The following is a 26,860-nucleotide window of genomic DNA, read 5'->3' as shown; positions in this document are numbered from 1 at the left end:
TGTGACTGCCCCCACCCCTGCCACAGATGAAGAGAGAAAAAGAGAGTGAAGAGAGCACTGTGGCTCAGGTTACTTGGGTCCTCTGCCTCGCCAATATCTGTTATTCTTTACTAGCAGGACCATATATTTTATTTTGGGAAACCCTGAGGAAATACACAGTGCCTCATGCCTTAGGTGATCAGTTCTGGCAAACAAGATCTAAGCAGAAACCTACTGAGTTTGCTTTCTGTAAAAGTTATCATCCTCCTGACAAACAGATAGACTCAGCTGGCACTTGCTGTTTCCCTTTTTTCTTTCCCATCTCTCTGGCGGAAATGGATTCATCTACTAGGGAAGGTGGAAAAGCCCTACTGTGGCTAAAAGACTGACAGCTCCATGCTAAGAATGGCAGAGGAAGCCTGGTGGCATTCTGGAGCGGCCATATCAATCCTGGATTGTCCACTTTGGCACTTTTTTTCTTTCTCTGAGTTTCTAAAAGTAAACTCTCTTTTGTCTGAGCTCTTTCTTCTGTTCCCTGTGCTCAAGCGCAATCCTAACACATAAGGAGATATGCAAAAATAGAAGAAAACCCAGCTCTTTCAGAGAATACCATCTTGCCTGAGTTTGACACCATATGTAGTGGGTACTAACAGAGCTCTATGCCACGTTCTTCCACTGTGTGCAGTTACACTGCTCCTGTGGTTGCAGGATCTAGACAGAGACCTACCTTCACAAGAGTATAGTGGATATGGTTTAGCTATGGCACTGCAGTAGAATTTGGCAAAAGACAACCTGTAAGATAAATGCAACCTGTGGTCTATTTTTGTATGGAGTATAAACTGAGAATGTTTATTTGAATGTTTGTTTTTCCATTTTAATTATTTTATAAACAAATGAAGTCAAAGAAGAATATACAACTGAGATCACATAAGCTCAGTAAAACCTAAAATATTTTCTATATGATCCTTTACAGAAAAAGTCTACTGGTCCCTGCAGAAGGACAGGACAGTGTAGAGTCAATATGAAAATCATCACAACTATCCAGTTTTCAAATCTCAGCCTCCCATAATGCCATTTTTACACTACCTGGTTGGTCAATGAGTCACTAAATCCACATCATGTTTTATAGTAGAACAACTCTAAATGATTTTCTGAAGGAAGTTAGTGGAGGATGATAAGGAAGAAGGACCAAGATCAGAATAAATACCCTCCTGACTTAAAAGGAAGAATCTAGTTTTAAGTATATAAACATCAGATTGCTAGAAAAGAACATACATCTGCTGACACTGATTACTGAAAAGTAAGTATCATTAAGCATTCAACAGAAAATCCCACAGGGAATTACATATTGAATGCCTCAGAATAAAAGCACTTTTCAGGAAGACTTCCCTGCCACAGGTGGTACCAAGCTTTCATTTCTCAAATAACATTTCCACTATTCACTTTAATTCTCATCATACAAAATGCTAGACTAACAACCGGGTTGAAAGCCCTAAACAGAAAAATGATGATTTTCATAATTTTCAATTCTCACAGCTTCATAGGGCCTGAAAGATGGTTAGCCATTTAGATACTTGGCAAATTATTTCAAATAATGTAGAGAAAAAAGACTTTCACTTCTAATATAAGGCTAAAGAACTATTTCTCATAGTCAATGGTAAGGACATAAATTATTAAATTTCTCTAATTTCATATTTAAAAAACTCGTCCCAACATGCAATCAGCCTATTGATAAATCAACCCCATTCAAGAAGGATTTCTTTGACCTTATATGGCGGTTAGTGAAAGCTTACTGCTGCCTCATGAATAGTAGAAAATACCCTTACAACCTGGACCTACACAAACACAGAAGAGGAAGAAAATATGTGCCTGTTAACCTTGCAGATCCCCAAATGTCTCAATTTCATTTGATTTTCATTTGGTTTTTCTGTATGCACGTATACCTTCTAAAGCATTTTGGTCCTCAACTTCTCATAAGACGAGCTTTTCCTCTTCCTCTGTAACATCCAGTTTTTTCTCTGTTAGAATTTTGTCATTGCAGAGCTTTCACAATGTCATAATAAATTCTATGCTATATTGGTCTTCTTATCATTTTAAAGCGTAAATGGATTTAGAAAAAATAAGGCATTGCATCAGCGATTTTCACCTAGTATTTTGTAGATACAACATACTTTGTCTTCAAATCAAAGATAAGATACTTTTGCTCATACACTGAGCACAAAATTACCCTTCTTAAGACTCAGTCTTCAAGGTTTGATTTCTAGTATTTATCTTTCACAATGAATGTATATACAGTCATATAATTATAAAATTATGCAATTATTTTATGTAGATCAGTGATGACTACATACGAATGTTATAAAACAACACATTACAAAGCACTATGATTAGGGAAAATGGTAATTGTGAACATCTGGATTGAGAAATTTAAATCTGAAAAAGTCTGATATTTTTCATAAAGCCTTTTCTCAGTGTTTGTCCAGATTTCATTTGGTACTGACTGAAACCACTTATCTGAGACAGGCTAATTAAATGTAGATCCAAATATGTTACTCAGATGAAACACCCAGGTTTTTTAAAAAGTATTTTTCTCTCTTTGTTATGTAGTGTTGCTCTTGAGAATATTCAGCAATTTTGATATCTGAGAGTACAGTAAGAATGGCCAAAATGAGAAAACATTTAAAGTCAAACACAAAATTTAATTGAGGAAAACAACTATATACCTAAAATTGCAAAAATATCTTGAGCAGGTTTGAATTTCATTTTAAAAACTGAGGAAGAAGAAAATCTATCTCTATTTTCAATGAAACCACATGTAATTTCTAATTTGAGGCTTTAGTCTGGCCAAAGTCCCTCATCTCTGTGAATTGAAGGACCTACCTTTTTCCCCCAAACACAAGTGGTGTTTACCTTCTGGGGAAGATGAATATTCAAAGTATTTCCAAACGTTGTGGTGGAGAAACTGGCCATTCAGAGCAGGTACTCAATCAGGACAGATGCCCGCTGACAAACGTAAGTCTAGTCCACTAGTGTGGCCCTGTTGGCTATCCATCATGTTCCTAGAGGCCAAGAGCTGGCATGGGAGGGGGAGTGGAATGTCATCTACCCACTTTGGCACTCACTTTGAAGTCTCTTTCTTCTCTGGGTTTGAGCTTTGACCACAAAGGTCTTGTACCTTCTTGGTACCATAAATCCTCTCCAGCCTGATTCTCCTACTGAGCTCTTTCTTGAATACAAGGGTGAACATCATTATTCTCTTTTTTTCAGCAGCATAGAGGGAGAGGCTGTGCAGTCTTTTCATCTCAATTGTTTTTACACTGTGACAGGTATAAGTTTCAGGGCATTTCTCCTTCAACCTGCCTTCCTACAAATGGATTCCACAAAGCTATCTCATGTCTCTGTCATGTTTCTCATCAGAAATTTAACGATATTATCAGGGTAAAAATGCAAGCCTCCAAAACTCAATAATTTAATTTTTTAGTCTGATTATGCCATGACAATTTTTCCTTGCATCTAATGAGGAGAGAACGCCTCTACGGCACTTCAATAAGGGAAGCCTAAGACTGAAACAGAGTTAAGTCCCACTTCTTATATAGAAGAAATATAGTCCAACTATTTATATCTTTCATGGGCAGAGTATTTTGTTATTGTTGTCTTTCACATAATTATACCATCCACATTCATATGCATGATTTTAAGATTTCTCTCATTTTCCATTTTAAAAAACTTTGTGAAGGTGTAATTCACATACCATACAATTCACCCATTTAATACACATAGTTCAATATATTTAAATATATTAACAAGAGTTGTGCAACTATCACTGCAATCTAATTTTAGAACATTTTCATCACTTCCAAAGAGACTCCAACTCATTAGGAGACACTCCTCGATCCTCTCCAACTCACTGGCCGCTGGCAACTTAGCTACTTTCTGTCTCTATAGACTTGCCTATTGGGATATTTTACATGAATGGAATCATAGCATATGTGATCTTTTGTGACTGGCTTGTTTTCCCTCACATGATGTTTTCAAGACTTATCCATGTAGCATGTATAAGTATTTCAATTTTTTATTGTTAAATAATATTCCTTACTGTGGAGTTACCACATTTTATTTATCCACAAACAGTGAAGGGACTCAGCCTGGTACATAACATTGAGCAGAGTTCCATGCGCTATACAGTAGGTCCTTGTTGGTTATCCATTTTATTTTTTATTTTTTTAATTTGTTTGCAGATTTTATTTTTTATTTTTTTTTTACCATTTTAATTTTTTATTTTTTAAATTTTAAAATCTTTAATTCTTACATGCATTCCCAAACATGAACCCCCTCCCACCTCCCTCCCCATAACATCTTTCTGGGTCATCCCTATTTTCTTATTATGATACTTTTTCCTTTTATCATGCCTAGAGCATTATCTATGCTATAGGAGTCAAGAAAAAGTTTTCAGAATTAAACTGATGAAATTGATATAAAATTAGAAATACAGTAAACAACCGCAACTCCTTCCTACCAAAAAAAAAAAAAAAAAAACCTGATCTATTCAACTTGAAAAAAGGCAATTAATGTAGATATTCAAGAACTCGTATGTTGAGAAACTTTAAAAGCACCAGGAAACATGGAGTAAGCATTGTTTCTGCCTTCATCAAAACATATTGTTTCCATCTAAAGAACTTGTAAACAAGTAGATAATAGTGGAGAATGGTAACCATAATTGTTATCTCTGTAATATCAAGCAATAACAATGAAGGATTTTCTTTTTTCATGTTGACTTCACAGAACTATGTAGTTGCTTTGAGAATGATACTGATAAGCTGATATGCCTGTTTGCCTGGGTCCTAAAAACTGATACTAGTAATGCCAGATTTATCAATGTGAAAATCTAGGACACTCTCCATACTCCTCATGATAGAGGGTAGTAAAAAGAAAGTGTAAAAGATTTAGCTGTGGGTCCTGTTATTACTTACAATTTTGATTTAATGGCATTTTTCACATGGCAAAACCCTTAATGGACTCTGAGTTACATGCAGTGGTACGATTAGAATTAAGACTCTTGTATTAAGAGTTCTGAATTTGATATTATAAAATCAAAGATATTCACTGCATAAATGGACAAATGTAGTTTTTATCTTTCAAGTTCAAAAGAAAATATGTTCAATAATTTGTGTAGCGCTCTAGACACTAATAGAAATAATATGGGAGCTAAAGCTTGATTAGTTCATTATTCTTTGTATGTGTTCCTCTGCCTCAAAATGTGTGAGATAAATTAGTGGAGAGGATTTTATTCCTTTTTAGTGCTGTGTTTTAATGGATTTTTTTCTCTTCAAGTATAATTTTCCTAGGAGTAACACAATCACATTGAAAGAATTAACCTTGCATTTTCTTCCCTTCATGAGTTAATTCACACAACAAAACCACATTTAATGCTCTCATTCACATAGTCATTTTAAAGGAAATACAAACAAAAGTTTTTTTTTTTAGTTTTCAGACTACTTGGAAAATAAAAAGAATAAGGTGAAATAGCAGTCATCCATGAAAACAGCTGACATTTAGTTTCACATGTAAGGTAAATCTGAATGGCAAGAGAACCTTTCTACTCACAGGTATCTAAAGATTCGTCTGAATCATCAGGGCAGTCAGGGTCTCCATCACACAGCCAGCTCTGGGAGACACAAGTCACATGATCGTGGCAAAGAAATTCACCAGGATCACAGGACTGCTGATCTGAAAATGAAAGTGTTTCAAAATAAAATATGAATGATCTGAACATGAACACGAGAACAGTATAAAGATGAAATGTGAGAAAGCAATGCATAAAGGGTTCATGAATGGGATCCACATTTTCTGTTCAGCAACAAAGCAAGATCAATTATTTTTCTTAATTTTACCCACTCAGCTCAAGCACTCAGTTTCGAAAGACTGAACTTTTTTGTAGTCTCACACAACCTATCCTAAAAATTGTTAAGAATTCTGTTTGTTTTGGGGGCTACAATCTTTCTCATGATCAGTTAAGTCATATATATATGTGTGTGTGTGTGTGTGTATATACATATATATATTTTCCAGCAAGCAGGTTAATAGAAGATGTTGATCCAAAGCATAAGTTCTTAAGCAGAATCTTTTAGTTTCCTACTCTGGCCCAAGAAAAGGAAAAACCAGCCAAAAAGTGAAACCTTGTACATAAATACCATCTCTTAGTATTCAGTTCTTAACCGTTCACCCTGATGCTGGAACTTCATGCCTCTGTATCTATTAGATATCTCATATCATCTTATTTTCTCTTCTTTTTTTCACTGAAACTTCCCAACTGAAAGCTTCTGCATCTGGACAATGAGAGTGATAGAAAATTCCATAAAGCTTTGCTCTAATTCAGGTTTTTACATTTGTTTGTATTCAAAATTCCATTATTTTCCTTCCATTGTTTCAGAATATTTAGGATCTGTTGCCTTTCATCAAGTCCTAATAAATTCATCAGATGCTGCTTTTTGCAATAGTCTTATTAGTGTCCTATAAGTCTATTCAACAAAATATTTCCTTTTTAAAAGAATTTTAAAATATGTCTGATATAAAAAGGTTCTTACAATTGATGACCTCTGAGTGTACAGGAGTGTTAGGAGTGTTAGACATCTGATATCATTTATTCTTTATTATATATATATATATACATGAATGAATATATATATATGAATCAAGATAAAAGAAATTCATCAGTAAATATGTCTTTTGATATATATCAAATACATATTCTAAGTGATATGAAAACATTGCAACATAGCTTAATTGACCTTTTCCCACTAGCAATATACAAAACAATGGCACATTTTCCACTTAATGGTTTGATAAAATATAGTATGTCTTTCCCTTCTCTCCCTCAGCCTCTTCTTCCAGCCTCAAAGTAACTTAAAACAAGAATACTTTACAGTTCATAGGAAGACTTCTCTGGTGGCTCAGATAGTAAAGCGTCTGACTACAATGCAGAAGACTTGGGTTCGATCCCTGGGTCAGGAAGATCCTCTGGAGAAGGAAATCACAACCCACTTCAGTACTCTTGCCCGGAAAATCCCATGGACAAAGGAACGTGGTAGGCTACAGTCCCTGGGGTCACAGAGTCAGACACAACTGAGTGACTTCACTTCACTTACAGTTCACACATATCCACAAAACATACATCCTTAATTAACTTTTCCTACTCTACACTATAATATTTTGTCAAAGTTCATACATTTTTACCTTATTACATTTTTAATAAAGTCACTATCAATCCCACACTCATTACCACTGCCATCATGACTATTGCGTTTTCTAACATCAGGCTGCTTCTGTATATGCTGAATTTAGCCTTAGAATTGGTGCTACAGAATCAAAGATGTAGAAGTCTCAGTCCTTGTCTTGAGAAATTCACCAGCCTACTTGTACCAACAGAACCAAAAGAAAAAAAAGAAAAAGTACACCGTATACAGAAAGGTGCCAAATAAATGATGTAGAAAATAACTGCTAAAAGGAGAGCTCACAAGTAGAGACAGATGGAGACAAAGAAAATCTGGGGGATGTACTAAAGTATTACTTTAAAGGTAGGTAGGATATGGCTAAATGGAGAATAAACATGGGACATTCCAGACAAGAGGTAGGATAAAAAAATGCTAATGCACTAATTACCAAATTGCATTTGAGACAAATATTTTATATTATAATTGAAATGAAATTCATGTTATAAGATCTAGGTTTTTCTCCACCATACATTATGTGTGATGTTTATAAGTCTATTCCAATGCTAGAGGAAGGGGACTTAAACTTTGCTTTTAGGCAGCCATGTACATGTAGTTAATGCAGGGAAAGAGATAGAGACTATATGATTTAGTATCCAATTGGGAGAGATCTTAGAGTAAAGGAAGACATTAATAACTATCCTGGGGCAACAAGTATAAACCAAACTCAACCAGAAAAATCAGAATGACTATTGATTATAACTATGGCTATCTGCATTCGGTGATTTTTGAGATGCTAGGTTGTCCCATCCTTCATTCCTCCCAAACTATAATCGCTATAAGGAAAGGGAGAAAAAATGGTGCCTTGCTAAATGCCATTATATACTGCCAGTCTAAGTAAATAATCAATAAGAATTTGAAGTATAGAGAAATGAAAAAGGCCATACAGAACAATTTATGGGTGCTGAAAAATAACATCTCAAAAACATAGGTCATATTTAGTAATGAACAACTTTAAGTACTGTAGGAAGCATTCTGTAGATAATTTGAAGTTATGGAAAAGTACTTAAGAAAAGGTATTCTTAAAGTGATCTGTTAAGAGACGATTGCAATTGTCTAGAAAAAAATTCAAGATGACGCGTAAAGCAGTAGGGACTAAAATGGAAACTCTTTTCTAAATGATGTAATGTAAGAATTAGGAGTTGCTGACTAAATGGTTGAAAGTTTCAAATATGCCTCCAAGTAAATAGCCTCAGAAATTGATTAGATAGGGTCTCAAAACAAAGACAGGATATAGAGGTGGGAAACAAAGAAAAGATATTGTGTATGTGAATGTAGATTTGCATATGAGCCTGGTCATGGGGACAGTGGAATAATAATAGTAAGGAGTAATCAGTATTTTTATAGTGCTCTGCAGCTCAAAAAGCAGTTCCATCCCTGGCATTTTTATTTCTTCATTCATTTATTTATTCAACAAATATCACTGGGCTTCTACTGTGTTTTAGGAATTGAGGATATGATAGTAAGTAAAACAAAGCAGAATTCCTTGCCAACATGGAGTTTACATTACAGTAAAGGGTAGAAACAAAAATAAGTAAGTTAATGGTAAAACGTATTAGAAGATAAACCCTATGGGAAAAAAGTAATTCAGGAATGGGTATTAGTGTTAGAGACTGGGAAGATTGGTATAGAACCTTGATATAGAAGATTGGTCTAGAATCTTGATATAGAACATTGATATAGAATCAGGTAGTCAGAATATGTCACAGAGAATGTAAAGGCTTATAGAAGATTAGAGTGACATTCACTTGAATAAAAGGCCATGTGTTAAGAACCTGTGGCAATATTTCATTGTATATATGTAGCACATTGTCTTTACCCATTCCTCCATCAATGGACATTTAGGTTGCTTCTATGTCCCAGTACTGCTGTGAACATAGGAATGCATGTATTTTCTTGAATTATCATTTTGTCTGAATATATGCCCAGGAGTGGACTGCTGGATCATATGTAGCTCTATTTTTAGTTTTCTTTAAGGAATCTTCTTACTGTTCTCCACAGTGACTGCTTCAATTTACATTCCTATCAACAATGTAGCAGGGGGTTCCCTTTTCTCCACTCTTGTCTCCAATATGTATACAGTGGAATATTGCCTGCGTGTATGCTCACTCAGTCAAGTCTGATTCTGTAACTCTATGGACTATAACCCTTTAGTTTCCTCTGTCTATGGGACTCTCCTGGCAAGAATTCTGGAGTGGGTTACCATTTCCTCCACCAGGAGACCGTCCTGACCCAGGGGTTATACCCATATCTTCTGCATCTCCTGCATTGGCAGGCAGATTATTTACCATTGAACCATCTGGGAAACCCCCAAATGGAATATTACTCAGGCATAACAAAGAATGAAATAGCATCATTTTTAGCAACAGGGAGAGACCTAGAGATGATTACACTGAGCAAAGTAAGTAAGACCAGGAAAGATAAATATATGATGTTGCTTACATGTCAAATCTAAAAAAAAAAAAAAAAGGTATATATAAACAAACTTATTTACAAAACAGAAATAGAGTTATAGAGGCAGAAAATAAACTTAAGGTTACCATCAGGGAAAAGTGTGGTGAGAGGGATAAATTGGGAGATTGGGTTGGCATATCCGCATTACTATATATAAAGCAGATAGCTAATAAAGACTTAGTGTATAGCACAAAGAACTTTACTCAGTATTTTGTAATGACCTACATGGGAAAATAATATAAAAGTGGATATAAGTTTTTGCATAGCTGATTCGCTATGCTGTATACCTGAAACTAACACAACACTGTAAATCAACTATACTTCAAGAAAAATCAATTCGATAAAAGAACTTATGGCAAGAGAGAACCCAGCAAATTTAAGGAACAATAAGAAACTCTGAGTGGCTGGAGAAAAATCAAAAAGCAGAAGAATTGAGGTCAGGGAATCAATAAATATGGGGTTGAGGGTGGCAGATGAAGGCTTTGCATTTTACAAAAAAAATAAGATGGGAAACCACTGGAATATTCTGAGTAGAGAGACACAGTCTAAGTGACTTTCTTTCTAAAGGATCATTCTGGCTACTGTGTTGAAATAGAATACAGTGAAGTGAAGGTAGAAGCAGAGAGGTCAACTAGGATATTATTGCAATAATGTGGGTGAAAGGGGATAGTTATGTGGATAAATGTATTGGTGAAATAGAGTTTCAAGATGATTTGATGAGGAAACTGAAGCTGAATGTCTTTTCACCATCTTGTTAAATGTCAGGATCTTAAATTCAAATCTCTGACACCAAATGTATAACTTTTCAACTTTTTTTTTGTATTATACCGACTATGAGGTGCTTGGGAGACATTCAAGAATAAATATGCAATAGGCAGTGACAACTCAAAGTCTGAAATTCAAGAGAAAGTTCAAAACTGAAGATACAGAAAAGAACTGGAGCTGTACGAAAACACTGAAAAGCGTAAGAACAGATTTAGATGAAATTAAAGACAGGTGGGGGAAGAGAGAAAGACAGAGACAGGAAGAGAAAGTCAACAAAGTGAGAGTAGGTCAGGGACTTCCCAGGTGGTCCAGGGGCTAAGACTCCAAGTTCCCAGTGTAGGGCGGTGAGGTTCGATCACTGACCGGGAACTAGATCCCACATGTAGCAACAAAGAGTCTGTTGTGCTGTGCTGAATCATTCAATCCTGTCCAACTCTTTGTGACGCCATGGACTGCAGCCCACATGCCACAGCTAAGATCCTGGGCAGGGAAGTAAATAAATAAATGAATATTTAAAAAAAAAAAAGCAGGTCAGGCAAGGAGATAGAAAGTTTAGCCAGAGATACAAGAGAAGGACAAGGGGGAAAGGGATGCATTAAAATCATGGGAAATTTTAAGAATGGATTAACAAAGGAGTTCACCAATGACCAAGCACAAGTAGGATAAATTATAATAAGATGGAGCATACTTGAAGGTCAAGGGATACCTGTCACTGAAGGGAGAGAGACTGGAGGTTCCAAAATGATAGGAAAGTGCAGCAGCTCCTAAGAACTCAGAGGACTTTGGTGCAAACCTAACCAACAGTGGGAGCATCTGCCCTGAGAAAGAAAGGATAGAAAAATGAGATAGATAAAGCATTAGCTGGTAGAGAAGAAGGTTAAAGTATTCCTACCTGGTTGTGTTTTCTCAAAAAACTGAAAAGCAAGATTCACTTTTGGAATTTAAAGAAGGTAGAATTGGGAAGAGTGGTAAAGATTCAGAATGCAAAGAAAAATGAAAAGGGAGTCAACTAGAAATCTGTGAAAGTATGTCTTTCTAAAAGCAATGAGAATCCAACTAAGTTGGAAAGTATATATTTGACAGCTGATTTGTTTTGTATGAGTGTCCAAATGTTCACCTGCCATAGACACAAATAATTCCTTGGGAAAATGCCATAAGAAAGACCCTAGGGGAAATACGTAAACCACTCATCCTCAATACATATGCAGATGTATTGATAGAAAAGAAAGAAGAAAGTGAAGTCCTCAGTCGTGTCTGACTCTTTGCAACCCCATGGACTGTAGATTTTCCAGGCAAGAATACTGGAGTGGGTTGCCATTTCCTTCTCCCTGACCCAGGAATCGAACCTGGGTCTCTGCATCGCAGGCAGATTCCACTGTCTGAGCCACCAGAGAAGCCCCAGATGTGCTGACACATAGACACATATGCAAAATCATCATGATGCAAACTTTTTTTTAAAGTAAGATATACTTATGGGAGTTTACCTAATGAGCCTACGTTATCAGCTTGCTTAGCAAGCTCCAACCTTTAAAGGGAGTTTGCATTGTTGCAATTTTGAGGACAGTTTTATATTATCCCTCTAGGAAACAGCAGTTAAGAATAACTTGTTACAACCCACCTATTTATTCTTCTGGTACATATTCCATTTCAAGGTCAGTTTTTAAAGCATTGATTATTGGATTCAAATAAATGAATTTCTACCATTTTAAGGTGATAATTTTAAAGTACATACACTGGATTGATTTCTTTGAATCAGAAGCTAAATATGTTATGTCTATGTGCATATTCCATTTATCCTTTTTAATGCTTCATGCTACACTTCTGAGATAGCCAAACTAATCTTATTTTACATGTCTTCCTATTGTATGAAATGTAATATTATACACTGTAATTAAAACAAGGAGCTTATGGGAATGTGCAGGCAGTTTTGCTTGCATTCATAAGAAAGAAGATCAAAGCTAGTACTGTGATTCTTCATAATAATAGACTCTTGCAATCAAAAGACAAGAAAAGATTAGGACAGCCATAGCCTATGGAGTTTACTGAGTTTGGATTCATCCTGGCATGAGGAAATCTTGGTGTAATAATCTCATTACACTTATATTAATATATCTAACTACTTATCTTAATAAACATGTATACTAATATTTTTGGAATTTGGATGTAGATAGTCTTAGCTAAAATATTTTATATACATGAGTTGGGCTATATTAGCTAGTTTATATTTTCTCATTTTAACATAATGAGAAATTGCTACTCAGAAACCATACAGGTCAAATACTAAAAGTGATATCTGTCAATAGGGGTCAATTGTGTAGTCTCTACTAATTCCTTGAGTATTTTTTTTATAATTAAGTTATAACACTGTCATGAAATTTCCCTTAAAAGTTGATTTGCTACTTCAATACTAATCAGATGTTAGCTTACCAACAAATTGTGTACTGAGTGCATGACAGGGCATCATATGGGAACATTTGAAGGCCATATACATGATGAGCTACGGGAACTAATTATAACTTAAATGTAAAGGAGGGATAATACCCACTCAACAGCCAAAGTACTGAGAAGTCAGATACTAAACCGAGTTAAGTTAAGGAAGAAATAGATATAGCCTCTTGAACAAGTTAAATATGAGGAAAATGCTCTGAGTTAGGTTTTCAAATTTAGTTAACATGAAAAATATTTACTTATTATATCTATATGTGTGTGTGTGCTCCATTGTGTCCAACTCTTTGCAACCCCATGGACTATAGCCTTCCACACTCCTCTGTCCACAGGATTTCCCAGGCAAGAATATTGGAGTACTAAATCTTATATCTGTATCTCATTGCTAACTTAAACATAATTATTAAAAGAAACTATGGTTATATGTTTTTTATGTAATAGGTAATGAATTCATTATCAGAAAAGAATTCTTATAGAGACCTACATAGTACATTCCCTGTTCAACTTTAAATTTTGATAAAGCTCATGTAAAATTAGCTATCAAGAATCAGGAAACACCATGATTCTTTTTCTTTTACATTTATCTACTCTAGAAAAATATGCAAATGTAAATGAAGAATATCATCAGAATTCCACTTATTTTTCATAAGATATTTAAAGGACTTCTTCTCCAGTGTTTTTTCCTACCATCCTTCCACCATTCGGCATACACTTTAAGCTCTGCATACTATTCTATTCACTTTCCTTAGATACATCATTGTATGTATTTTTGTATTTATTTTATGTGCTTATTTATTTGATTGGAATGGCTTTTCTATATAACAAAACTAGTACTGCTGACAAGGATCCATCTAGTCAAAGCTATGGTTTTTCTAGTTGTCATGTATGGATTTGAGAGTTGGACCATAAAGAAAGCTGAGGACTGAAGAATTGATGCTTTTGAACTGTTATGCTGGAGAAAACTCTTGAGAGTCCCTTGGACAGCAAAGAGATCGAACTAGTCAATCCTTAAGGAAATCAGCCCTGAATATTCATGGAAGGACTGATACTGAAGCTGAAGCTCTAATACTTTGGCCATTTGATGTGAATAGCTGACTTATTGGAAAAGACCCTGATGCAGGGAAAGATTAAGGGTAGGAGGAGAAGGGGTGAGATTGTTGGATGGCATCACTGACTCAATGTACATGAGTCTGAGCAAACTCCAGGAGATAGTGCAAGGACAGGGAAGCCAGGCACGCTCCAGTCTACGGGGTTGCAAAGAGTAAGACACAACTGAGTGACTGATCAACAACAATAATTGCTCTAGAGTCCAAAGACATTTTACCTCCTTTAACTGAAACTTTCACAACAAACTTTTTCTTCCTTCATCACTGACTCCATAGCACTCCACTCAAACCTCCCAAAAGATCTTATTGTATTTCACATTAGTACAGTAGCTACGGGTGCTGAGCTTCTGGAAGGCAGAGGACTCTATCTTAGACTTCACGTTTGATATAACAAGGAGTTTTCAATGGAAAAAAAAGTCAAATTGTCTATAAAAAATAATACATTACTTTTGGAAAGAGAGGGAAAAAAGAAAAACCAAAGCAATTCTGGTGTTTTTTTTGTTTTATTATCAGAATGATAAATAGCTTTATTTAGTTAATCACCAAAATAAAGCTAAGCTTTCCCATGCTTAAAATAAAATACTCTGAATAGCAAAGATTATACTATATAAAACTAAAGCATCCATGAAAACTAAAACTCAAATTTGAGAGAGATTCAATGTTATCCTCCAGAGTCTCTTAAAGACTATACTGAAAATTACACTTTTATAATAGCTGGCTATACAATTGTAACTTAGCCAAATGCATTAACAATAGTTTTTTTAAAGGATAATTCCTTTAGGAATATAATTATTGTAAGTGTAAGATAAAGGGAAACAGCATTTTAAGCCCTTGCTTGAAAAGAATACAAACATAACTTGGATTATGCACGCTTACAGAGGAAGGGTTTGGCAAGGAAATATATCTCCTTCACAAAATTTGTGTTCGATCGAAAAATAAACCTTATTATATGTGGAAAATTCTGAAAGAGATGGGAATACCAGACCACATGACCTGCCTCTTGAGAAACCTATATGCAGGTCATGAAGCAACAGTTAGAATTGGACATGGAACAACAGACTGGTCCCAAACAGGAAAAGGAGTATGTCAAGGCTGTATATTGTCACCCTGTTTATTTAACTTCTATGCAGAGTACATCATGAGAAACGCTGGACTGGAAGAAGCACAAGCTGGAATCAAGATTGCCGGGAGAAATAGCAAAAACCTCAGATATGCAGATGACACCACCCATCTGGCAGAAAGTGAAGAGGAACTAAAAAGCCTCTTGATGAAAGTGAAAGAGGAGAGTGAAAAAGTTGGCTTAAAGCTCAACATTCAGAAAATGAAGATTGTGGCATCTGGTCCTATCACTTCATGGGAAATAGATAGGGAAACAGTGGAATCAGTGTCAGACTTTATTTTGGGGGGGGTCCAAAATCACTGCAGATGGTGATTGCAGCCATGAAATTAAAAGACGCTTACTCCTTGGAAGGAAAGTTATGACCAACCTAGATAGCATATTGCAAAGCAGAGAAATTACTTTGCCAACAAAGGTCCGTCTAGTCAAGGGTCTGTTTTTTCCAGTGGTCATGTATGGATGTGAAAGTTGGACTGTGAATAAAGCTGAGCGCCAATGAATTGATGGTTTTGAACTGTGGTGTTGGAGAAGACTCCTGAGAGTCCCTTGGACTGCAAGGAGATCCAACCAGTCCGTTCTAAAGATCAGTCCTGAGTGTTCTTTAGAAGGAATGATGCTAAAGCTGAAACTCCAATATTTTGGCCACCTCATGCGAAGAGTTGACTCATTGGAAAAGACTCTGATGCTGGAGGGACTGGGGGCAGGAGGAGAAGGGGACGACAAAGGATGAGATGGCTGGATGGCATCACCGATGCCATCGATGAACATGAGTTTGGGTGAACTTTGGGAGCTGGTGATGGACATGGAGGCCTGGCGTGCTGTGATTCATGGGGTCGCAAAGAGTCAGACATGACTGAGTGACTGAACTGAACTGAATTGATATACCATAAAATTATAATTCATTGTCCCATTTATCGATGCTAAGTCCATCCTTAAAAATCACCCCAGCCTATATCAGAGAGTCAGATAGTAATGAAGAGTATCCATATTTCAACAACGATAACATGGTTTTTAACTAATAACTTTCATTGTTTGTTGAGTCATTACTGATAATTTAATTTCTTTTGCTAAATACACATTTCCACACATACATCATGTATTTAAGAATATCATGTTCTTATACAAGTGTATCATTTTTCATTCAGCTCAACCTGGAGCTCTGTTATCCCTGAAGATAAAACTCTTAAGAGAGACTAATCAAATTCTTGAATAACAGCCCAGTGGTAAGCTGAATAAAGATACCCCAAACATGTTCACATCCTAATTTCTAGAACCTCTTAATGTGTTACCTTACTTTGTAAGGTGACAAAGCAAGGTGACATGTGACAGATGTGATTAAGGATCTTGAGGTGGGGAGACTATCCTGAATTATCCAGGTGAACTCAATGTAACAACAAGAGTACTTATAAGAGGCAAATCAGGAGAGAGGATGAGACCACAGAAGCTGACGCTGGAGTGACCTGTGAGTGTGTGCATGCTAAGGCACCTCAGTCGTGTCCGACTCTTTGCTACTCCATGGACTGTAGCCCCCCAGGCTCCTCTGTTCATAGGATTCCCCAGGCAAGAAATAATACTGGAAATAATAATACTGTTAAATGATCAAAAAAAAAAATATTGACAAGAGGAAGCCATGCCCTGAGGAAGCAGTTATGAGCCAAGGAAGGTGGGCAGCGCTACAAGCTGGAAAAAGCAAGGAAGTGTATTCTCACCTAAAGCTTCCAAAATAACTCAGTCCCGTGGACACTATTGAGAGCTTTGACTTCAAGAACTGTAAGATAATAAACTTGTATTGCTGTAAAGCCAGTGAATTTGTGGCAATCTGTTACAACAGCAATAGGAAACTAATATCAGACCTCAGTTCACCTCACGGTCCAGATATTACTTATGTAAACCTGTTTAAATTAGTATGAAACAAACAAACCACCAGCTATTTTACCATTATTTTAAAGGCTGTTTCTCCTAAAGTGCTTTCTGTTAGTTTCAACACTACTTAAATAAAACACATTTTTTTTCTTAATGTCAAAGATAGTCAAAATAAATCTGCACAGGACTAAGACTAGTAATAATTACTAGAAGTACATGACAAGATTTTATAAAAATCATTATAAATGCTCACATAAATGATATCCTTGATTGGGAAATATATGAACTGGGGAGCGTGGTGTGCATGGGTGTATATACAGGTTTTTATTCTCATTAGATGAGAAAGTACAAAAAAGTAATATCTTTCTATTATGAGAAAATTGTACTTAATTGTATATTTGTATGCTATCTATTGGCTACTAAATTAGTAATCATTCTATGCCTTATTAAGCACCAAGTGCTTTTGGTGCTGCAAATGGCAATTCATACTTACAAGGACATCTTATATAAAACCAAGACAAAATTGAAAAATTTAAGAAGTACATTATCCCCAGGAAGAAGCTTTGCTCATTTATCATTTCGATCATAATGAACAATAAGAAGTATCTCTGTAAACATTTCAAATTAAATTTGACATTTAATTTTCAAAGAGAAAGGTTTTTTTTTTTTTTTTTGATCGTTTAACATTGGTTGCCTCCTCATTTTTTTCAGGCAGTGATATGGAAAATTGTAAAGCACTTCAGTATAGACTCATTTGGAACTGCTTCTTTACCAACAAAAAGCAAAATGTACCCAGAGTAAAAACCTTGTTCTTTATTTAGCAAGAGGCATAGAATATATTTTTCAGTTGAAAAAAACTGGTACATTCAACATGGTTGAGTCAAGTTTTTATTATCATTAAACTAACACTTTGCAGTTCAGAGTTCTTTTCTGAAATTTCAATAGAAACGCTCTATTTCCTTTTTACTTTCCCTTTCTCAAAAGCCCACTGAAATGAATCTGCAGAGTTATTTCATATACTATATTTTTAAGGAAGGAAACAATTTTGACAGTTCTCCTTCATAAATGCAAAAGAAAAAAAAAAAACACCTAAATTATTGACATTTCCCTGCAAGTTCTATTCTCTGAATCCTGTATGATTCTCATCCAATCTCCCAGGGGGTACCAAAATTCACATACTTTTTTCTCATCTCTAGGCTTAGTGAGATATGAAGCAGATGGTTAGGCTTTGGCTCCTTCGGGGATGATGTAATATCTCCTATTCCTTAGGCTTTTTTTTTTTTTTAACTATTAAGGGCTCTTCAAAGACTACAATTTTATTTCTCTCAAATCCATATTTTGACTTTTATGTGTATTTTTCAATAAAAATTTATTCTTCTCTATTTTAAAAGACCTTATTGATTTAATTAATGTCCATTGACCAAAAGAGACCCTGAGAACATAACGATGGAGACAACAGTAGTTCTACCCACACATTGCTGACATGGTAGACGAAAATAGATATTTACAATAATGTGTGGTAGGTGCTAATACAGTTGTAACTAGAGTGTTGAAACAACAATTCTTGATATGGGCAACTGGGGTCAGGGGCTAAGATGAGGAGTGGGCATGCAGAAGATATTTTTAGTTGCCAACCTGATAATTACCTTTCCCATGTGTGAAGATCCCACTTCCTACTATCAAGACAGGGAAGGCCACATGTTTGCATTCCCAGTCATTCTCGTAGCTGGGATATGGACATGGGTGCCATGTTGGCTAATGGAACTAAGGCATCAGGTGTGCTTATATTACTACAAATAGACTTGAAGGAAGAGCTCTCCTGCATTGCTTCAGGTTGTGAGAATTTGAAATCTCGAATAGCCACAGCCATTTTGAAATAATGAGGATATTTAAGACTGAAGGCCAACATACTGAGAATGGCAACATGGAAAGACACACACTACTTGCGTTTCCAGTCATACCACTGGCTTACCCTGAAGTGTGAAGTGAAGTGAAAGTTGCTCAGTAGTGTCCAACTCTTGTGACCCCATGGACTGTAGTCCTCCATGCTCTTCTATCCATGGGATTCCCCAAGCAAGAATACTGGAATGGGTTGCTGTTTTCTTCTCCAGGTCTACCCTGAGGTGCCCCTGTACCCCAGCCTGATAATCTGTAAACATTTTGTTATGTTACACAATTAATATCATTAATTACTTGGCCATGGAATTCTGGACTTCCCTGGTATCTCAGGCAGTAAAGAATCTGCCTACAGTACAGGAGACTGGGGTTCTATCCTTGGGTCAGGAAGATCCCCTGGAGAAGGGAATGACAACCCACTCCAGTATTCTTGCCAGGAGAATTCCATGGACAGAGGAACCTGGTGGGTTACAGTCCATAGGGTTGTGAAAGAGTTGGATATGACTGAGCAACTAACACACACACATACTGGGTAATTTCACTGCAGTTCAGAAAGAACTGATACAAATATGAGGGAAATTTTCCATAAAAGGTCATTTTTAATCATTTTAATAAATGAATATAAAATTGCCAAACTGCCAGGAAGGAGAATGTCATTCCAAACAAAAGAAAGATCACATAGGGAAATACTGAATATCAACATAATACCAAGTGACTAACAGAGCTGGAGTTTAGTTTATGTGTCAAAAATAGTCTCAAAAATAGACTGAATATTTACAGTTTGGTTTAAATATAGTCAATATTTTAATATGCTTTTCACAACCATTTAGTAAGACTCCCTACTGTGTTAAGTTGCTAGATTTTGAAAACACTTCTTTTATGGAAGATAATAAAACAATACTATAAGTGATAATAGTTACTGAATGTTCACTATGTGCCACATGCTAAATTAAACACTTTGTGAATTTCTCTTAATACTCATGGAAAATCTCCTGTTTGCATCTTGCACATCAGATATGAGGCTATTTGGAAAGCTAAATGACTAATATCCAACCAGAAAGTGGGCACAGTCAAGACCAAAAACACTCATCTGTTGACACAAAGCCTGCTCTCATAAACACTAGAGGAGTTGTTTTTGTTTTTCAATTTAGGGATGGCTGGCATCTTGAGAAGAATAATTTTTTATACGGAGTATATTTATCACTATTGACCTCTAGGCATTAAATGCTAGCAGTGCCTTTAGTCATCTTAACAACGCATCAAGACATCCCACATATAAATGTACATTTGATACAGATGTTGGACTAAAGAAACCTGCTTGCAAATCATATAAGCAGTTATTTTATTCATATTACTTTAAGTTACTGAGACTTTGCTCCAACCTTATACTTCCAAAACAGGTCTCAATGTTTTCTTCTCAAATCTTTCCCACCTGTTGGATGTTAACTAAAATTCTGTGTGTTTGAGGCTCAGATCTATACAGGTAGCAACTGTCCCTGGAAGAAGTGAAGCTTTCCTCATCATTTATTTACAACATTGTGAATTAAAGATAAAAGGAAGATATTTGTGGAAATGGGAACAATCATGAAAGTATTCTGCTGATGAAAATATTGAATATTAACACAAAGAAGATTGGAAGCACCATGGGCAAACATCCTTTATGACACTGTGAAGAAATTTCCTACCCTAGAATTCTCTGGGATCAAAGGCAAGGAGTAAATAAATTTTCCAGCTCCTTTCATTTTACTTTCACAATCAAACAAACATTTAAAAAGTATGTAAGTCCTCCCAGTATAAAAACAAAAAGGATGGTGAGATAGTGGTTTTCATAGAATAGTTATCATTTTGTAGATATAAAATCTAAACCCCAAACTATCAAGTGAGAAGAGTGTCTTTATTAGTTAATATGATAGAGGACAGATGTCTTAGCTAGGTAGGCTTGTGCTATTTGGATAATTGTGAACTATGAATAAAAGTTCAATGGGTGTTATAAACATCACTATAAGTAACACAGATAGTTAAGTACTTCTCTACAGAAGACACATGTCATGAGAATTTAAATTAATCCTCGTGAAAGTAATTATTACTATATCAAAGAAAAGGTCTAGTGGAACATTTTATGTTAATAAAAATTAGAAAAGGTAGCCATGGGAGCCTAAGTGAATATAAATTAAGCTGCATAATGTTTTCAGGAAGAAATATAAATGCACACATTTTTCTAACATACCAGTGCTGTGCTTTCTTTCTACAGTTAAGAAATCTGCAAAATTAAATAACAAAATACATATTAAGTCATGTTAGATTATCTATTAGAGTGTTCTTATTTCAGATAGTTTAAATTCTGGTGATATTTTAACTGCACTTTAATTAAAATGTAAGAAAATGGAGGATAATAAAAATCAGATCTGAAATTTGTCACCTGTAGGAAATAACCACTATTGCATTTTAAACGTTTCTGTAGACTTTTGCATATAGAAAAAAAATACATATAAATTGTTGGGATTATTTTAAGTACTTAATATATTTATCTGTGCCTTGCCCTTTTTTATTCAAAATATTCTGTGATAAAGCTTCATATTGGTAATTCTAATTCCATTTAATGAATATAATAAGGACATGGCAGACTATATATAAATTTTCCATAGTTTTTTAAGTTTTAAAAATCAGGAACTACTTTGATGTTCAAAAGTAGCTGGTAAAATTAAAAGTTGCAGTAAACCACTCTGTAGGTAATCTTCGGTTACCTGTTTCACATTAAAAATGCAATTTAATGATTAAAAGTGAGATTTTGCAAAACGATTTATTTTTAGAGCTTTTGATGTACTTAAACAAGTTGCCCTCCAATATAATGTCAAAATGTAAACCCCAAACTTCTTTTTATCCCACTTCCTAAGCTACACTTGCTAGTATTTTTCGGCTGTTGATGCAAGAGCTTGTATCATTTTAAATACTTGTGTTCCTATGACCCTCATTTTCTTCATATTTTCTGACTAATTTCAGGAACGTATTAGTTAAGGAGACCCAGGGATGACAGGAAACTTGGAAAAACTTTGAGGCCTGAGCATCCTGGTCCTCACCAGCCAAATAATCCATGTGTTAGAAAATTAGGTTCAGTATGACCTCATTCTGGTTGTGTATTCTTAAAATGCATTTTAAGTATCCTCTGTGAAGGCTACTCCAGAGCAGCCTTGAGGGAGAATTAACTACAACCAGTCATGTCTGACTCTTTACAACCCCCTGGACTGACAGTCCATGGAATTCTCCATGACAGAATACTGGAGTGGGTAGCCTATCCCTTCTCCAGTGGATCTTCCCAACCCAGGAATCAAACGAGGTTTCCTCCATTGCAGGTAGATTCCTTACCAACTGAGCTATGAGGGAAGCCCTTAACTACGTGTGCAATAATTAAAGTTCCTTTGTTTAACAATCACTATGTTGAATAATCTTCCTCTCTGGCCTTTTTGATAACTACAGGGCTGGAATTCAAGAGAGTTGATGGAAGACCACCACCTTCAACAGAGGATGGAACTTATATAGCCAATATTCAGGTATTTGGGGCATCAATACTGATAGAGAACTCAAGGAGTGTTTCTTTCATTTAACACCTCAAAATTTATACTGCACCAAAATTAATGCGTTTAAATTATAATCTAATTCAAGGAAGGGAAGTACAGCAAATTCTGACATATTCTAAAGCTAGAATTTACTTTAATATTCATCATAGTTTCTTTAAAAATATACATATTCACCCATTGCTTTTTCTTTTTTTAATTTTAAAATCTTTATTTCTTACATGCGTTCCCAAACATGAACCCCCCTCCCACCTCCCTCCCCATAACATCTCTCTGGGTCATCCCCATGCACTTACATGATAGTATACATGTTAGAATGTCATTCTCCCAAATCATCCACATCTGTGTCTCTTTCCCTGTCTTGCATACAGGGTCGTCATTGCCATCTTCCTAAATTCCATATATATGTGTTAATATACTGTATTGGTGTTTTTCTTTCTGGCTTACTTCACTCTGTATAATCGGCTCCAGTTTCATCCATCTCATTAGAACTGATTCAAATGAATTCTTTTTAACGGCTGAGTAATACTCCATTGTGTATATATACCACAGCTTTCTTCTCCATTCATCTGCTGATGGACATCTAGGTTGTTTCCACGTCCTGGCTATTATAAACAGTGCTGCGATGAACATTGGGGTACATGTGTCTCTTTCAATTCTGGTTTCCTCGGTGTGTATGCCCAGCAGTGGGATTGCTGGGTCATAAGGTAGTTCTATTTGCAATTTTTAAGGAATCTCCACACTGTTCTCCATAGTGGCTGTACTAGTTTGCATTCCCACCAACAGTGTAGGAGGGTTCCCTTTTCTCCACACCCTCTCCAGCATTTATTGCTTGCAGATTTTTGGATCACAGCCATTCTGACTGGTGTGAAGTGGTACCTCATTGTGGTTTTGATTTGCATTTCTCTAATAATGAGTGATGTTGAGCATCTTTTCATGTGTTTGTTAGCCATCCGTATGTCTTCTTTGGAGAAATGTCTATTTAGTTCTTTGGCCCATTTTTGATTGGGTCGTTTATTTTCTGGAATTGAGCTGCAGAAGTTGCTTGTATATTTTTGAGATTAGTTGTTTGTCAGTTGCTTCATTTGCTATTATTTTCTCCCATTCAGAAGGCTGTCTTTTCACCTTGCTTATATTTTCCTTCTCTGCAGAAAGCAGGAATAGAAGGAACATACCTCAACATAATAAAAGCTATATATGACAAACCCACAGCAAACATTATCCTCAATGGTGAAAATCAGGAACAAGACAAGGGTGTCCACTTTCACCGCTACTATTCAACATAGTTCTGGAAGTTTTGGCCACAGCAATCAGAGCAGAAAAAGAAATAAAAGGAATCCAAATTGGAAAGAAGAAGTAAAACTCTCACTGTTTGCAGATGACATGATCCTCTACATGGAAAACCCTAAAGACTCCACCAGAAAATTACTAGAGTTAATCAATGAATATAGTAAAGTTTCAGGATATAAAATCAACACACAGAAATCCCTTGCATTCCTATACACGAATAATGAGAAAGTAGAAAAGAAATTAAGGAAACAATTCCATTCACCATTGCACCCGTTGCTTTAAAAATATTTCTATATATGTAATTTATGTATAATTGTGATATATTATAAAAGTATGCATAAGCATATTTTCTGTACTAAAGTAACATGAAAGTTATGTCATCTTATCAGGAGAAAGGCGTTCGACTTTCTTCTTCAGTTACAGACAACTCAGGGTGCCAAAAAAATTAAGCATTTCAACTTTTTAATTTGTAGGATTTGGATTTTCAGTCTTCTAATATGCATACTTATATTTTTTCCCCTCAGAGCTTGGTAAGATATGAAAACATTCCTAAAAATCTTAGGATCATAACAAAGATTCATGTTTTATTTCCATTAAGATATGTCAAATCTAGATATCACTTGTGAACTGAAGTATCTTTACTTTTTGAGGAGTAAATAAATATATTTTAAAAGCCTACTGGCTTGTGGTCAAAGATCAATCTGAATCAATAACAGAAATCTGTGTTATATTAAAAAAAGATAATGAGCCTTCTAAATGTATTCATAAAACAAAATCCAAATATGTGATGCCCATAGGCACATCTTTTGAGGACTTATTAGCAGATGATTGGGGAAGTAAAAGTGTAAGCAAACATGAGAGAAAAATAAAATTTTAGGCATTGTGTGTTTTGATTGATATTACCTATGAATAAGTCCTGATTTCTAAAAAGTTACAGTGACTATCTTTCACTATGATTAAATAACCTCTTTGAAGTACTCTAAATGTTTAAACTACCTTAAAATGTATTTAGAAAAAAATTAGTCATAATAAAAAGTTAACATTTAGACAATAAACACCCAATAAAAAAATATACATGTAACTGCCATTTCCTATTTCTGTTACATCTTTGAAATTTCCAAACTACTGTTGTATATTTAAAGAAGACTAATTAATTTCAATTCTTGCAATTTAAATCCTGGTATTTTAATAAAATATCTCATTATGTTTTAATTATATACCTTACTAATTATTATTCATTATATACATTTATGCTCTTGTTTCCCAAGGATATCTATCATTTCTTTCATCTGAAACTATAAACGTAGTTATGTAAATATCATTATGTATCTTCAGTTCAGTTCAGTTCAGTCACTCAGTCGTGTCCGACTCTTTGCGATCCCATGAATCTCAGTACACCAGGCCTCCCTGTCCATCACCAACTCCCAGAGTTCACTCAGACTCGCGTCCATCAAGTCAGTGATGCCATCCAGCCATCTCATCCTCTGTCGTCCCCTTCTCCTCATGCCCCCAAACCCTCCAAGCATCAAAGTCTTTTCCAATGAGTCAACTCTTCACATGAGGTGGCCAAAGTACTGGAGTTTCAGCTTTAGCATCATTCCTTCCAAAGAAGTACCACTTCACACCAGTCAGAATGGCTATGATCCAAACGTCTGCAAGCAATAAATGCTGGAGAGGGTGTGGAGAAAAGGAACCCTCTTACACTGTTCATGGGAATGCAAACTAGTACAGCCACTATGGAGAACAGTGTGGAGATTCCTTAAAAAATTGGAAATAGAACTGCCTTATGACCCAGCAATCCCACTGCTGGGCATACACACTGAGGAAATCAGAATTGAAAGAGACACGTGTAACCCAATGTTCGTCGCAGCACTGTTTATAATAGCCAGGACATGGAAGCAACCTAGATGTCCATCAGCAGATGAATGGATAAGAAAGCTGTGGTACATATACACAATGGAGTATTACTCAGCCGTTAAAAAGAATACATTTGAATCAGTTCTAATGAGGTGGATGAAACTGGAGCCGATTATACAGAGTGAAGTAAGCCAGAAAGAAAAACACCAATACAGTATACTAACACATACATATGGAATTTAGAAAGATGGTAATGATGACCTTGTATGTGAGACAGCAAAAGAGACACAGATGTGTAGAGTGGACTTTTGGACTCTGTGGGAGAGGGAGAGGGAGATGGTGGGATGATTTGGGAGAATGGCATTGAAACATGTATACTACCATGTAAGAAACAAATCACCAGTCTATGTTTGATGCAGGATATAGGATGCTTGGGGCTGGTGCACGGGGATGATCCAGAGAGATCATATGGGGTGGGAGGTGGGAGGGGGTTCATGTTTGGGAACTCATGTACACCCATGGTGAATTCATGTCAATGTATGGCAAAACCAATACAGTATTGTAAAGTAAAATAAAGTAAAAATTAAAAAAAAAAAAAAAAGCTTCAAAAAAAAAAAGAGAGAGAGAGAAGAAAAGAAATCCCAGGGTTGATCTCCGTCAGAATGGACTGGTTGGATCTCCTTGCAGTCCAAGGGACTCTGAAGAGTCTTCTCCAAAACCACAGTTCAAAAGCATCAATACTTCGGCACTCAGCCTTCTTCACAGTCCAACTCTCACATCCATACATGACCACAGGAAAAATCATAGCCTTGACTAGACGGACCTTAGTCAGCAAAGTAATGTCTCTGCTTTTGAATATGCTATCTAGGTTGGTCTTAACTTTTCTTCCAAGGAGTGCATACATCTTTTAATTTCATGGCTGCAGTCACCATCTGCAGTGATTTTGGACCCCCCAAAAATAAAGTCTGACACTGTTTCCACTGTTTCCCCATCTATTTCCCATGAAGTGATGGGACCGGATGCCATGATCTTCGTTTTCTGAATGTTGAGCTTTAAGCCAACGTTTTTCACTCTTCTCTTTCACTTTCATCAAGAGGCTTTTTAGTTCCTCTTCACTTTCTGCCAGATGGGTGGTGTCATCTGTATATCTCAGGTTATTGATATCTCTCCCGGTAGTCTTGATTCCAGCTTGTGTTTCTTCCAGTCCAGCGTTTCTCATGATGCGCTCTGCATAGAAGTTAAATAAGC

The 26,860-nt window shown here is 35.8% G+C and overlaps 1 protein-coding gene across 1 annotated transcript in view; it reads right to left on the bottom strand.

Annotated features, from left to right (window-relative positions):
• The window catches only part of LRP1B (LDL receptor related protein 1B), a 2,196,232-nt gene that overhangs the window by 1,817,141 nt on the left and 352,231 nt on the right, over window positions 1-26,860 (bottom strand). Inside the window, exon 2 of the mRNA XM_060411151.1 lies at window positions 5,584-5,706. Coding sequence (XP_060267134.1) covers window positions 5,584-5,706 — 123 coding nt within the window. The remainder of the gene's footprint in view (window positions 1-5,583; window positions 5,707-26,860) is intronic.

This window comes from Ovis aries, chromosome 2 (assembly GCF_016772045.2).
Source record: "Ovis aries strain OAR_USU_Benz2616 breed Rambouillet chromosome 2, ARS-UI_Ramb_v3.0, whole genome shotgun sequence".
In the NCBI taxonomy this organism is placed as follows: domain Eukaryota; kingdom Metazoa; phylum Chordata; class Mammalia; order Artiodactyla; family Bovidae; genus Ovis; species Ovis aries.
The sequence above is the reverse complement of the archived record's forward strand: the minus strand, read 5'-3'. Positions and strand labels throughout refer to the sequence as shown.